We start from the raw sequence: 15,418 nt of genomic DNA, 5'->3' as shown, positions 1-15,418 counted from the left end.
GGATCAGAAAGATTCACGCATTTACAATTGAATCTCCAGTCAAGTACTGAAATCTTTAGACGGAACAATTAAACTCAACTAGGGATGGTCTAGAGCAGTGGTCCCCAACCTTTTGGGGCTGCTGGGTGCCCGGGGGCAGGGCCGCGCAAGCGCCGCGCACCCGGGAGTGGGGCCACGCATGCACCAAGCGCCTAGAGGCGGGGGCTGCACATGCGCTGCGCACCCAGGGCACAAGAATGGCTTGGGCCGGCCCTGGTCACTTGGTGGGCGCCCATAAATGCCCCGGTGGGCGCCATGGCACCTGTGGGTACTGCGCTGGGGACCACTGCTCTAGAGCAGTGTTTCTGAATGTGGGCTACAGGCCGGAAAGCCACTAACATGCCCACACCACTTTGTTTGCCTAAAGGATTTGTATTATCCAAGAGAAAAAGTCCTGATTGGTTAATATTTGGTGATAGCTACAAACAAAGTCAAGTAGCTGCAGACAGATGGATTAGTGTTAGTTTTTCAGCCCTAAACAGTATCAAACCAATGCCCAAGCACTGGCAATAGGGGACACTTTAATGCAGAATTTCAGGTGAGAGAGAAAACCACGGTTCTGAATCTGACCACTGCATTTGTGACCACTTGTAGTCCTTAACAAAATCCAATGGCACTTGGGAAGCTGTATTTGGACAATTCATGTCTAAAGTACCATTTCATTGTCATTCTGATATCTGCCTCCAGTTCCAGACCTAAACTACTATGCGTGTTCCTGTGCGCTGTTAAACAATAATTGTGTTCTATTCCAGAAGTGACTATTTCCATGGCGGGTGGATCAAGGGGGTCCTGTTTATGGGGCAAACGTGGGGATGAAAGGTGTTGTATGCATGGGTGTATTCATATAAAAAGCTCATAACGAACACGCATTACAAGCCTACTACTGCACTCTTCAGGACAATATTAATGCTGCCACATAACTAACACAATCACAAACCCGCCAGAGAAAAATTGTGATGGGACACTAGAGCCTTGCTCATTAGAAATGATGCAGAATAACTACAGTCACTTCTGCTAGCGGGGTGGTTGTTGTTGTTTTTAAAGCTCTTCCAGATGTCAGAGATTTCCAACCGTGGCCGCAGCTGGGAGAGCAGGGAGAACACAGAGAGCGAGCCCAATGCCCGCGGGAGCGTGTGGGGCGAGGCAGGAGGGCGCAGGGAATTGGGGGGGGGGGATCAAGAGTGACAGGGGCGCTGCGAGGTGAGGACTAGGAGCAGGGGCGTTGGGAGGGGGCTGCCGGGAAAGGAGCGGGAGGGGGAAGGGCACCATTCCCACACGGGCCCGGCAGCGCTTCCTGGCAGCGCAGCGCTGCTAGGCCTAGCGGTATCCCGGGCTTCCGCACGAGGCAGCTGCCGCCGGAGCCGGGACTCACCTGCCGGTAGCGGAGCCGGAAGGGCCGCAGGTACTGGGAGGAGGCGCAAGGCGCCAGCGCCAGCTCCTCGATGGCCTCCATCTGCGGGCGGGAGCGCCGGGCCTGGCGTGGGAGCGGCGCCGGCAGGCGGGGCGTGGCGGCGGGCAGCCTCCGAGCGCTCACGCCGGCCGAGGCAGGGCGGCAGCCTGCGCCAGAGGCCGGGAGTCCGCGCGCGCGCCACCTGTGCTCGGCGAAAGCCAACGGAACCTCCCTTCCCCTCCGCAACCGTCCCGCCAAGGGACCCCGCCCCCCAGGTGACTGGTGGTAGCGGGGGGGAGGGGGGGTACAGCCCCTCCCAAATTCTAATTGGTAAATGAGGGGTCTCCATATCTCCTGCCCCTTTCGATGGCCTCTGCACTCCCCCAAAAAGCACCCATCGCCATTGCTCCCCCCAAGTACCCCGCTCAGGGGCCGCATGCCCCAGCTAGGAGAGAAGCACCCCATCCCCCCCCACCCCCAACCTTTTGGCTAAGAGTCAAGGACCTCCTCCCCCACAAAACCATCCACCTAGGGGGGCAGGGAGTTTCTTCTCACACTTCCCTCCAGCCACAGGGAAGTTTAACCCACCCATCCCTTCACCCCCCAAGCTCTGTCGACACCCAGGCCGTGTCCAGACTCAGGGGTTTTTTCGGGAAAAGTAGCCTTTTCCCGAAAAAACTTCCCCTGCGTCCAGACTCAAGCCGCGTTCTTTCGAAATTATTTCGAAAGAACGCGGCTTTTCTTTCGATGGCGGTAAACCTCATTTCACGAGGAAGAACGCCTTCTTTCGAAAGCTCCTCTTTCGAAAGAAGGCGTTCTTCAATGTAAAGAGGCCGTCTTCGAAAGAGAGCATCCAGACTCGCTGGGTGCTTTCTTTCGAAAAAGCGGATTTCTCTTTCGAAAGATCCGCCTGCAGTCTAGACGCGATCTTTCGAAAGAGGCTCTTTCGAAAGAAGCCTGCAGTCTAGACATAGCCCCAGTGGTGAAATCCTTAGCCCATGGAGGTCAGGTCAATGGCAAAAATCTCATTCTCTTCAGCAGAGTCTAGATTTCAGCTGCTCTGTTTTCAGCCCTCTCTCCCCTCCACTGACAAGGGGTACATCTATACTACAGGCACTGGCGGCTGTAGTGTAGACTCTTCGGCTGTGTCTACATTGGCAAGATTTTTCACAAAAGTGGCTGCTTTTGTGCAAAATCTTGCCGCCCGTCTACACTGGCCATGAGTATTTGCGCAAGAACACTGACGTTGTAATGTACAAAATCAGTGCTTCTTGCTCAAATACTCTTGACGCTCCCGCTCAGGGATAAGCTCTCTTGCGCAAGTATTCTTGCGCAAAAGGCCAGTGTAGACAGGCAACGTTAATTTCTTGCGCAAGAAAGCCCGATGGCTAAAATGGCCATCCAAGCTTTCTTGCGCAACAGAGCGTCTACACTGGCATGGATGCTTTTGCGCAAAAGCACATCTTTTGCACAAAAGCACATGCCAGTGTAGACGCTCTCTTGCACAAATGCTTTTAACGGAAAAACTCTTCCGTTAAAAGTATTTGCCCAAAATCATGCCAGTGTAGACGCAGCCTTCCTGTATCACTGGAAACAGGCTGGGTTGTTCCATGGATGTAGACGATCCATCTTCTTGAGCAGTGGTAACTAGCTCCGTGGAAGAATTCTTCTATGCTGAGGTTAGGTGACATTAGCTCCAGCATGCAGGGGTGATTTTTTCACATCTCTAAGGGTACTTCTAGACTACAGGCTTTTGTCGACAGAGGCTTTGTTGACAGAAACTGTCGACAAAGCTTTTGTCGACAAAGAGCGTCTAGACTACGTCCAGTTCTGTCGACAAAGCAAGCTGCTTTGTTGACATGAGAGTGTAGACGCAAAGGACAGTGTAGATGCAATAACGCCTTCTGTCAACAGAACTCTGTCGACAAAAGGCGTTATTCCTCGTAGAATGAGGTTTACCGCCGTCCACAAAACTGCCGAGTTCTGTCGATGTTATGTCGACAGAACTTGGCGGTAGTTTAGACGCAGGTATAGTTTTGTCGACAAAAGTAGACTTTTGTCGACAAAACCCTGCAGTCTAGACACACCCTAAGTGATGCAGTGAGGTCTAACTAAATTTTAGCTAATAGAAAAGTCTTCACATGACTACTCCCACTAAAATGGCCTTGTGTGCCTTAAAATATGTTTGTGAGAACAGGTTGAACCTCTCTAATCCAGCACTCTGGTCCAGCAAAATCCACAGGCTAGCATGTTAGTTAGCCAGATGTTCGATTATCATGGTTGTGGCCAAATCTCCCATGGTTCCAAAAAGTTTGTTTACAGCCACCGATCCAGGCTTTCAGTGTTTTATGCTGTGATTTAGCTCTAATTTACCCTTCAGTGTCTTCTAAGAGCCCACTAAGCAGTGGAAGTGCTGGAAATGCCTCTAGACAATATTGACCTTCTGTGGTCCAGCAAGTTCTCACAAACGTCCCTTCAAAACACACGCATTCTTATGCACAGGTGATTACATGGCTCAAAAAAAAGCAAAGATATATGTCTTCACATTTGCCTTCTATGAAATCCCCATGTTCCAGGCTATGCAGGTTTTGAATATTCTATATCTTGACAATAAATCTTTTAAAAATGTTTTGTCACTTGCTTTCTTTAATCTCTGAAGAGACTTTTGAATATCCATATGCTATATGCAAAACAGGGATATAATAGAGACAGAAGGTGTCATGCTTATTTGTGAAGTAATCGTTTAAATTTACACTAATTTTCAGAAGTTAGTGTTTTGGTATACCAGATTCATTTTGGCACCTTTGTATAAAACAGGAGAAATAGGCCCTGCTCCTGCAAATATTAGCATGTGTTTTATTTTGCACACAAAGGCCATGTTTACAGTAGCAAATTTATGGCACAGCGATGGGCAACATAGGTTAGTGCAGTGGTCTCCAACCTTTTTACACCCAAGATCACTTTTTAAATGACAGACCAAGCCAAGATCTACCGCCCCGCCCCTTCCTTGAAGCCCTACCCTCTCTATTCTCCTCCTCTCCATCACTTGCTCTCCCCAATATTTATACTGCTGCTTCTTTTTTTTTTTTTTTTTTTTATTTCTTCTGTAGGAAGAGGTTTTTCCAACATTAGGCCTGTCTAGACTGGACCAAATGTCAGAAAAAAAACCCTTCTTTTGGAAGCCACTTTGTTCCTTGTGGAAGGAGGAATATAGGGGTGACCAAAAGAGCCTGTTTGCTCTTCCACTAAAAAAGCGGAAGAACAAACGCAACCCTGGATGCAGAAGAGTTTTTCTGGGATATCTCCAGAATCCTGAAGAACTCCTGCAGTCTAGCTGGACCCTTGCTGTGTTGAGACAGGATGTGTAGTCTCTGGGGTGGGAATGAGGGATTTGGGTGTGGGAAGGGGTGAGAGGTGCAAGCTCTGGGAGGAAATCTGGATGCAGGAGGAGGTGGAGAAGGGGACACTGGCTCGGGGAAGGGGCTCCAGGCTGGGCAGTGTTGGGATACTAAGCAAGCCACAGGCTTGTGGATGTGAGGGTGCAGGAATTTGGGTTGGAGTATGTGAGGGGCTCAGGGCAGGGGGTTCCAGTGTTTGATAGGCTCAGATCTAGGGTCTGGGGAAGGGGGAATGCAGGAGTGGTTGTGGCCAGATGGGGGCTTGGCCCCAATTGGGGGTTGTTGGCCAGGCTTCATTTTTAAATAAAATACTATGTCAAACACAAAAAGTTTCTGCATTGTCTTTATTTATGAGAATGGCAGGGAACCTGTCTTGAGTCAGGGGTCACTGACCCATAGAAAAGTCATTTGGGAGCAGGGGACACAGTACTGGGGAGGGGTGCTAGTGGGTTCTGGGGCAGGGAACAGGATGCCAGTGGGGACAGGGGAGAGGGGGCAGGGTGCCAGGACAGGTTCCTGCAGCAGGGGACAGGGTGCTGGGGAGGACAGGTTTCTGCAGAGGGGAGCAGGGGGACAGGTTTCTGTAGTAGGAGACAGGGTGCCAGAGGGAACTGGTTTCTGCAGGGGGTGCTGGTTTTTGCAGCAGGGTGGGGGGGCAAGGGAGAGGGAACAGGGGGCCAGGAGCAAGGGGAACAGGTTTGGGGCAGAGGAGAAGGAACAAGGTTGGGGGCAGGGAGTTCCCTACACCAGCCACGGAGGGAAGCCTCCGACCCACACTCCCTCCGGACTGACCGCAGGGCAGCTGGGCTGGAGCGAAGAGAAGTGGCTGCCCGGCCAGCTGGCCGTGGCGCTCAGCCAGGGTGCACCAAGCTCCACGTGGGCAGGTGCAGAGGGGAAGCCGCTGATCAGCTGGAGCGCAGGGCAGCCTCTTTCAGCTGAAAGGCACAATCAGCTAGCTGGGGTGTTTCAGCCCTCCCGACTTCCCAGCTCCCACCCTTCCTCGCAGCTACTCACCTGTGTTGTTGCTCGGTGAGTAGCTGCTCCTCAAATGAGGAAATCTAATGTAAATGTATTGCGCAGGCGCGCAGTTCAGAGAGGGCTCAAGATACTCTTAGAGCCCCTGAGATCTACCGGTAGCTCACGATCTACTGGTTGGTGACCACGGGGTTAGTGAGTGTGCCATATGAGTGGCCCTCCTTCATCTCAACAGGCTGCAAGATTGTCATACCCAAGACAGTCTCCTAGGATGGGATAGTTTTGCCAGTGCTCTCTTGTACTGAGCATCCCCTCTATAGGTTGCCCCTGTGCATCCGTTCCACACTAAAGTCGTTGATGTTTGTAGGAACTGATGCGTTGTAAGTCCTCCCATTCTCCGCTCTAAAGTCATGCAAAAAACTCACATAATTTGTGCAAATAGAAGTCAGACGCAGGAAAAAAAATACCCACTTTAAGTTGTTTATAAGTCCAAGGTTTTTGGAACGTATCTTGGACTTATAGCAAGTACAGCCTGTATTTAGAATGTGCAGGGTGTACTAGTTGAACCATATCAGTGCTTTGATTGGATGCAGAGGGAGCTCCTAGTTTTCACAGTCAATCTTGTGTGCAATTAGCACACACCTCCCACTTCTCATGCCCTGGCTTTATGTGTGTGTCACTTTAGTACTACAGGTACAAAACTGGAATCTGGCAACCCTGTGCATAAACAATGGTAAACAAACTGTCTTGCAGACTGCACGTAGAACCCTGAAGGGATGCATATTGCCCACCACTGTTAGAGTAGCACAACTCTATCAGTGCAGTACTGCTGTAAGATCATTCATGTAAACTGATCTATGCCAATGAAAGAGAGCTTTCCCATCAACATAGTTAAACCAGCTGTTAACATAGCACTGTCCACACTCGCACTTCTGTTCGTCTAATTGATGACGCTCAGAAGCGTGTGTTTTTCACACCTGAGTGACAGTAAGTTATACCAACAAAAGTGCTATTGTAGACATAGCTAAAGTACAATGAGAGTATACATAGCATTTTGGAAAATACAATCAGTAAACAGTAAGATGTATTAACTAACAAAAAATAGTAGCATTTAGTTCAAACTATAATCCTTGTCTGTGTGCATAATTGTATATACTAAGTAAAAATATATATAGGAAGACTACAAGCTACCTGTTTGTGTCCAAACAAGAACAACAAAAAGCTAGTAACTACAGCTCTGCTCCTGCAATCTGTATGAGTGAACACTGCACACATTCAGAACCTCTGTGACGTAATTAGGGTTGCCAGATGGTTTAACAAAAATACGGGAAAAATTCTGATTAAAAAAAAAAAAAAAAAAGGCCTAACAAAAGTTGTTGAGCAAAAAACAAACAAAAAAAGGAACCCACTGAAGCTGAAATATAGTCACAACTCCTTTAATTCCCAGACCACTCCATCTTCCACTCGTCCAAGCTGTGCTGTGTGTCCCAACTGCCCTTCCGTCGGATGCCCAAGCTGGGAAAAACAGAAAGGTCCATCTATACTGATTCAATTGCAGGCTGAAGCCTAAATTACCAGTCTGGCAAATGCTACTCTACCAACCATAGATATCATTCTTTCAGCTATAATTATTTGGGCAAACTCCTGTGCCTGCACAGAAATCTATTGACTTAATGGGACTCCATGCAGATAGGGATCTGTCCATGTGGAGATAGCAATGAGATCAAAACTATAACACTCAACTACAATAAATAATAGTAAAATCAATTGGACTATTCACAATAGTTAGCAGTAAAATTGATAGAAAGTTTGCAGGATTAGGTCCTAATTGTATGTCCTACCCAGTATTTTCAAATCCAAATATTCAAAAGTCACAAAAGCAGTCTCAAAAAAATCATGAAACTGGCTTTAAAATGAAATAAAATAAATATTGGGATTTTTTTAAAATTTGCTTTCTCCATTTGAATTTTCAGGTAACATTTTCAAGCTTTTTCTCTGCAACCACAGGGACTAGAAACTTACTTTAAATAAAAGAGAAAAAAAAAGCTCAGAATCTCACAAAATAACATGACTGCAGCTTTAAGAAAAAACTCCACATATTGCAAGACTTGTGGGAAGATTGCTGCCTACTACTAGTAAATTCATTGTACTTTAATTAAAAGATTAATGACAGAAAAAAAATCCATTGCTAATTAGCTAAAAAGCTGTATCTTAAAACTAAAGCTTTGTCTGCACTACATTAAAAAAATTATGTGGCCATGGCAGGAGCGCTGGGGGTGCTCTCCTAGGGCATGTCTACAATAGGAAATTATTTTGAAATAACCTATTTCAAAATAAGCTTATTTCCCAAGGAAAGCAGGAGTTATTTCAAAGTAATAGGCTTGGTAGTGTGGACATTCTGCTTGCTATTTCGAAATAAGGGGTGTTACTTCAAAATAAATCCCTTATGTAGACCAGGGCCCAGTGCTGTAGGTAAACCACCTCTGGTGCTTTACAATCTATAACTTGCTGCACTCAAAGGGATGTTTATTGACAGTAACTTAGCCTAAGTAGACTGTACATTTCATATCTCTGACATTTTTTCTTGAGCCTTCAATGAATTTGGGGGGAGGAAGGTGGTACATGTCCTCCTAAACAGAGCTTATTGATTTTGTCATGAAATACAATTACTTTAAGAGTTATCGAAACCAAAGCCAAATGTTATGTTTTAGCCAGTAAGAATGAATTACACAATGACTTAAAGTCAACTGCATAATTTGCTGGTTTACTTCAATGACACACAACTGCCTTTTTCACCTATCTCATTTATTACATTTTTGCAAGAACAATAGAGGCAGAAATATAGATTATCTTGAATTCCCTGCTGCAATACAGTGGCCAATATATAAACATACAATAATAAATTCAAAACTTAATTTCCAATTTGTCACCCTTTTTATATGCTACAATCTAGGGATGGTGATTTTGGAATAATTATCAAACTATCAATAATACTATTTGGTATTTGTTCTATACAGTTATTTTATTTCAAAGCATTTTACAAACAAAAATAATCTTTTTCCTTATATCTGTTTTGTCTGATTTTTTTTCTTTCTGATTCTAAGCAGATACCGTCGGTCTTACGGTCTATATACATGAGTATATCATATTTACTCACTATTTTTATAGTGCATTGGACTTGTAAGCTATTTCAGTAATACCATTACCTCCAGTTAATGTTATTTTAATGTACTTAAATATATTTATAAAGCATACTCTATGGAGCCTGCGTGATATTTTAAATTAGCTCACACTGATGACCCTTGGTCCCCACTAAACTATATACCACTCTCATACTCAACACCTGTTGGCAAAGCCCTGAGAGAAGAAAAGGGCCTTACACAATGCCTTTGAAGTCAACAGATGGGTTTCTGGTGCTTTTGGAATTACAGGCTTGCAGTTCATGTGCAAGACTCAGAGTCAGAAGAGCTGACCTATTATATTCCTATTTCTGTCACAGTCTTGTAGCAAATCCTGAGCTGATGTACACAGTCATAGCTCCATTTACTTCAATGGACTATGACAATTTTACCAACTAGGGGTCTGCCATCGTATGTGAATTTTGAACTGAATTTAGGGCCCAATCCTATTCTCATTAAATCAGTAGCAAAAATCCCATTGACTTCTATGGTACAGTGAAATGTTTCTGTCTCAATTTGTTCATGTATAAAATGTAGATAATAAGCACTGCCAATAGTGTAAAGCTGTTAGGAGGCTAAATTTATTAATATTTCTAAAGTGGTTAGGGCTCTTTAAATGGAATATGAGCTATTCAGAACATGTTATTTGTGAACATTGAGTAATCTGCTTTGGGATAAAAAATATATCAACATTGCAAAAACTAAAATATCTTCGTATTTCCTGAAGTGTAAAAGGCAAGGTAATAAAATGTCATTGTTATTAAATATAAAATGCCTTCTTCTTGCAGTATTTGCTGCATACGAAATGGAAGTAATATAAACTGCAATCTTCTATAGTAGAAGAATAAATGGAGGTTTTATTAGATTCATAAATTCCAAGGTCAAAAATATTCTTATTAATCAACTTCTCATGTTTTTTTAAACAGATCATCATTAGATTTGAAGGTCTGCTAGTTTTACCAGGAGTTTGGCTATCAATACCGAACATAAGGCTAGGTTCTCTTTGATGTTTTTGATACTCCCAATACTAATTTAACAGCAGTAGATTTTTGAACAACAGAAGCTCACAATTTGTCATGGTTATTATTTCTGTGATTTATGTTCACTTTCCATACAACTGTAAGGCAGATGTCTGTGTGCACAACTATTCGGCAAGCACCACATAACCCAAACTATTTTGTCAATATATTGATTAAGTAGGACAATATTCTGATGTGTCAGCCATCTGTTTCTTTTTGCCTTCTAATCTAATACTTTTTTTGTTACAAAGTTTATTGCCATCTTGTATATTAGTAAGAACCTTACCAATATGGCTAAAATTAGGGGAGTCTTAGCTGTCATAACATTTATTTATCAATATATTATTTACCTTTTATATTACAGAGCAGTTACCATCAATTCTAATAAAATCTTAATATTTTGTCACTCATGAGATTGAATATTAACTGGAAAAAAATACATATTTTAAAATGTAGTACTAAACAATGATGAATTATGAGTTGATTTAGTTGGATTTATATAATTTGAAAAACATTGGGCTAAATTAATCCCTATCATAATTACATTTGCCTAAATGGAATTACACCAGACGTGATTTTGTCATATCCTTTTGGTCAAAATAATTTTCTTCAGAGCATGAACAACTCCAGTGAATTGTGCCTATACCTTTATTTTGAAATTATTTAAATTTTCCCAGCCAGTTGGAATAAAAACAGTTTCAATGTGTAGTCAGTTTACAGTATCACTGTTTACTTATATTGAAAGGTATAAGGTGTCACAGGATTTCTCGTTGTCTATCCTGCAGAGTGTCCACTGGGGGCAGCCATCCCACCAAGGGAGTGGCCAGCAGGGTTCCGGTTCTGTCATCTTGCCTACCAACACACTGAGTAAGTAACCCCTCTACTCCAGCACTTAGCCCTCCACCCCGAACTCCTAGCCCCAGAGGGGGGATTAAATAAGGCCCCTGGTGGCTTGCTGGGCCTGGGATGGTACTTGGTCCTGCCGCGAGGGCAGGGGACTGGACTTGATGACCTCTCAAGGTCCCTTCCAGTTCTATGAGATAGGTATATCTCCATACTATCAAAAAAGGCCCCTGGAGGCTGGGAAGAGGCTGGGTGGAGGAAAAATGCCCGTGGCAGCCAGTGGGGGAAGCTGAGGGGACTGAAAAAGCTCCTGGCAGCCAGGTCGGGTTGGGGGGAGAGAAAAGGCCCATGACATATGGGGCCTCCCATCCTGAGCTCCGTCTTATTCCCCAACCCTTACTTTTGCATCCCCTGTTCTCCCAGCCTCCTGCACTCTCTCCCCACACATCCCCAAAACCCTGCCTTGAGTCCTGCACTCCCCATACCGCCAGCCCATGGCCCTGAGGGACCCGGGCAATGCCAGCTAAGTCGGCTGGTAATACAAAGCAGAGAAGTTCTCACCACCAGGATCAGGTTCTTCCTCTCTATTGCAAAATTTGGGTGACCTATTATCCTTCTTTCTCCTTTCTGGTTTCTTTACTGCCATTATTATTCATTCTTCTACTTGCAACTCATTTTCTGGGGAACTGACAGACCCCATGGCTAATTTTATTTTCTTTATGAGCATGACCTCCACTACAGCATACTCATCTAATGCTTTCTCTTTCCATTCTGCTGCCTCCTGTCTTAATTTACCCTTTTCCATTTGTGCCTTACTGGTTTCTTTTTGCACGACTATGATATAAGCGTTTTGAATTAGCACAGTGGCATTTAACATATCAGCCTCTGCTTTTGTGCTATTCGGTTCCTCCTGATAGGCAGTCATCTGAGTAGTCTGTGCCTTCACACTGAGGGTATGTCTACACTGCAGAGTTTTTTTGGAAAAACAGCCGTTTTCCGAAAAAACTTCAGTTACGTTCACACTGCAATCTCATTCTTTTGACAAAAAGTCAAAAGAATGGAGGTTTTTTTCCGGTAGCGGTAAACCTCTTTCTACAAGGAAGAATGCCTTTTCCGAAAGAGCTCTTTCAGAAAAAGGCATGTGTGGAAGGGGAAGAGGGTTTTCTTTCAAAAGAAGAGACCTCCAAGAAATAACACAGGTGCCCTGGTGGACACTCCATCCAAAGTAATCAGAACTCTATAGTTCCTGTCTCTTGGTACCTCTTAAAGCTGCAGGCACCCCAGACAAGCCTTGTGGCAGGAAGCCAGCCCTGGAGCAGCACCTGACCGAGCAGCTCTCCCTGCCATCCTCACTCGGAGCTATGGCTGAGCCACAAGCCCCCCAAAACCTCCACAGCACGACCAGGGCTCCCAGGACACACCAATGGGTACCAAGCAGCAGGCACCTTCCTGCTCTGGAGCAGAGATCCTGTCCCTCGTCAAGCTGTGGGGGGAGGAGGAGGAGACCCTACAGGATCTCTGCTCCAGACACCAAAACATATATGGGTGCATGGCCAAAGCCCTGGTGAAACGGGGACACCCACCCCAGACCTTAGAACAGGTCTGGAGTGAAGTGAAGGCATTCCGCTAGGGCTATACGAGGGCCAGAGAGCGCAGCTCGTGCTCCAGAGCAGGACCCCACTCTTGCCCATACTATGAGGAGCTGCACCAGATCCTGGGTGCTGGGGAAGCCCTTTCGCCACCTGTGGTGGTCAGCTCCAGCCTTGACAAGCCCATCGTCGCCTGGCCGGATGTCACGGAGAAGGACAAGAGGCAGCAGGGGCAGAAAGAGGAGGATGACACAGCGACAACAGTCATGCTGTCCCTGGAGCCAGTACCCCTGAGTTTGGACATGTTGCAGGCATCATCTGACGCCGGGGAGGGATCATCAGGTGACTGCACTCAGTTTTCCACACACACAGAGCAGGGCAGATGGGTGCAGAGGGGATGGGGTGTGATCGTCGCTTGGCCTGCTCGGACTGGACATCGTGCTGCAGTCCATGCATGTGGAATCACGTGCAGCGTCATTGTGTGCCATGCAGCCTCAGGAGGGATCCCCTGAGCATGCCCGGGATCCTGCTTAGAGTCTATGGGGAGGCCACACACACGTCTGGCCCTGGGGAGGGACGCCCTTCCACCACCCGCCATGGCTGGAAGCAGGATAGCCACAAGGGCGCAGGCGTGACCCCATACACACTGAGGAGTGCCTCACATGAGCATGCCTGCCTGCATAAAGCAACACCCGTTCCCACAGATAGCGCTGCCAGGTGCAGGTGTGTGTGTGCGGGCCCCAGGGAGGGCTAGGCTGCTCCAGGCTTCTCTTCCGCCCATGGGATCCCTCTGTGGCCACTTTCCTTCCCTGCTTGTCCATAGGGACAGGGGGGAAGCAAGCAGTATGGTCCCCTGGGCACCTTGGGGCCCCTATGAGGCACGCGCTACTGTGCAGGCTACACATGGCCTTGCTACCGGGACATCCCTGTCCTTTGGACTGAGGTTGTTGGTCACTGCTCACAGAGGAGGACATGGCATCAGGGACAGTGTCTGCATGGATGAGTGACCGCCTCTCCCTCTTTATTCTCCATAGCCGGACCAGCCATGACTGAGGGGGGAGACACATCACCCCAGCCATGCTCCTGGCCCCAGGGGTCCCGAAAGCACTCCAGGGTCCAGGAAGATCTGATGTGTGACATGCAGCAGACTCTGGTGCAGAAGGTCTGGGAGGACAGAGTGGTGGACCCGAATGTGGGACCAGCTCATGTGGCAGGGCGACAACATGTGTGCCATCATGTGCGAAATAATGGCACACCTGGCTCCTGCCTACAACCCTCCTGCCCCCCGCTATGCCTATTCTTCCTCTTCCTGCCCCCAGCAATGCCTCTGCTTCCTCCCCCTGGTATGCCTCTGCCCTGTCCCCAAGTGATGCCTATGACCCCTCCCCCTGCCATCCCTGACCCCGCTCCAGCCCCCCATCCTGCTCACCCACTTGTGGTCCCAGGACCCACCCAACCCCAAGTTCGCCGAAGTCCCTGCACCCAATGGGCACTTCCAGCTGCCCCCTCGTGCCACTCCCAGCCCTGAGTCCCCTCCCCCCCCAGGTTATGAGCCTCCCTCCCCCCTCCAGGTTCTCAGCCCCCCTCCTCCCCAGCTTTTTTATTGAAAGATAAATACAAAGTTCATTCTGTTGAAATCAACACAGGTGTGTTTATTGACTGTACAGGAAAGTGGGGAAGGGCAGGGTTGTGGTGGGAAAGGGATATTGGATCAAAGCCCAGGCCCCTAGGGGGGAGGCCCTGGGGAGAGTTACTAGGGTCCCTGCGAGAAACTCTCCCTCAGGGCCTACCGGATGCACACCCCCAACTGATGGGCCTGGTGGATGGCAGCTGTCCGCGGCTGCTCGAAGGGTCTCCCCTCGTGATCGGCCTCTGCCTCCCAATCAGGTAGCAGGGCCTTCCCCTTCCTCTCCACAACGTTGTGGAGGACACAACACGCCGAAAGCACCTTGGGGTTGTTGTGCTACCTCACACTGAGGCGGGTCAGGAGGCACCTGAACCTCGCCTTGAGGTGGCCAAAGGTGCACTACACCTGCATCCTTGCCCAGCTGAGGTGGGAATTAAATTGGTCCCTGCTGGGGTCCAGGTGGCTGTTATATGGTTTCATCAGTCACGGCATCAGGGGATAGGCTGCGTCCCCCACGATGCACAGTGGCATCTGCCCATCCCTAACCACAAAGTCACGCTGGAGAAAGAATGTACCCGCCTCCAGCTTCCCATAGAGGCTAGAGTTTCAAAATACGTGGGCGTTGTGTGCCCTGCTCGACCACCCAACAAAAATGTCGGTGAGCTGACCAGGGCCTGCAGCACCATTGAGAAGTAGCCCTTCCTGTTAATTGTTAATATACTGGGCTGCTCGATGTTGTGGTGCACGGATTGGAATATGGGTTCCATCAATCGCTCCCCCGCAGTTCAGGAATCCCAGGGTGGCAAATCCTGCGATCATGGGGTCCAGGTCTCCCAGGCGGATGATCCTGCACAGCAGGATGGAGTTGATGACTCTCACACCCTGCAGAAGGAGACAGACAAACACACAAAAAAGTGAATGAGAGAGGGAGTGCCTCAGCCCTTGGGAGGTGCCCGTCCCCCTCTGTTTCCCCCCTCAAGTACTCCAGGAGCCACCCCCTATGAGGCTGCCCCCCCAGCAGCAGGGCTGTGTGAGGGCGGGATGGCACAACCCCCCGGGGATGGGGCTTTCCCCCAGCTTCAGCCCACCCCCACTTTACCTAGGGTCCCCCTTTTCCAGGACTTCTTTCCCCCCGCCCAGCCCGAGAGTGCCTTACTTCCATGAGGAGGGCCCTGATGGTGGACTTCCCCATGCGGAATTGGTTGCCTACTGACTAGTAATTGTCTGGGGTGATGAGCTTCCAGATGGCAATTGTGACCTGCTTCTCCAGGCGGATGGCGGGCCACAGGTGGGTGTCGCGTGGTTGGAGGGTAGGGGCGAGCCAGGCACACAGCTCCAAAAAGGTAAACTAGAGAGTGG

At 47.9% G+C, this 15,418-nt stretch overlaps 1 protein-coding gene and 1 long non-coding RNA gene across 2 annotated transcripts in view; one reads left to right on the top strand and one right to left on the bottom strand.

Moving 5' to 3' along the window:
* Positions 1-1,670, bottom strand: part of NUDT14 (nudix hydrolase 14) — a 103,183-nt gene extending 101,513 nt beyond the window's left edge. Inside the window, exon 1 of the mRNA XM_075926425.2 lies at positions 1,412-1,670. Coding sequence (XP_075782540.1) covers positions 1,412-1,492 — 81 coding nt within the window. The 5' untranslated portion in view covers positions 1,493-1,670. The remainder of the gene's footprint in view (positions 1-1,411) is intronic.
* LOC112547582 (uncharacterized) lies at positions 1,292-14,973 on the top strand. The gene is made up of 3 exons (XR_012903273.2): positions 1,292-1,441; positions 10,786-10,867; positions 13,467-14,973. It is a non-coding gene; the product is annotated as an uncharacterized LOC112547582 (long non-coding RNA).
* Positions 14,974-15,418: the final 445 nt, after the last annotated feature.

The sequence above is a fragment of the Pelodiscus sinensis genome, chromosome 5 (genome assembly GCF_052426305.1).
Source record: "Pelodiscus sinensis isolate ZL-2025 chromosome 5, ASM5242630v1, whole genome shotgun sequence".
Classification (NCBI taxonomy): domain Eukaryota; kingdom Metazoa; phylum Chordata; order Testudines; family Trionychidae; genus Pelodiscus; species Pelodiscus sinensis.
The sequence above is the reverse complement of the archived record's forward strand: the minus strand, read 5'-3'. Positions and strand labels throughout refer to the sequence as shown.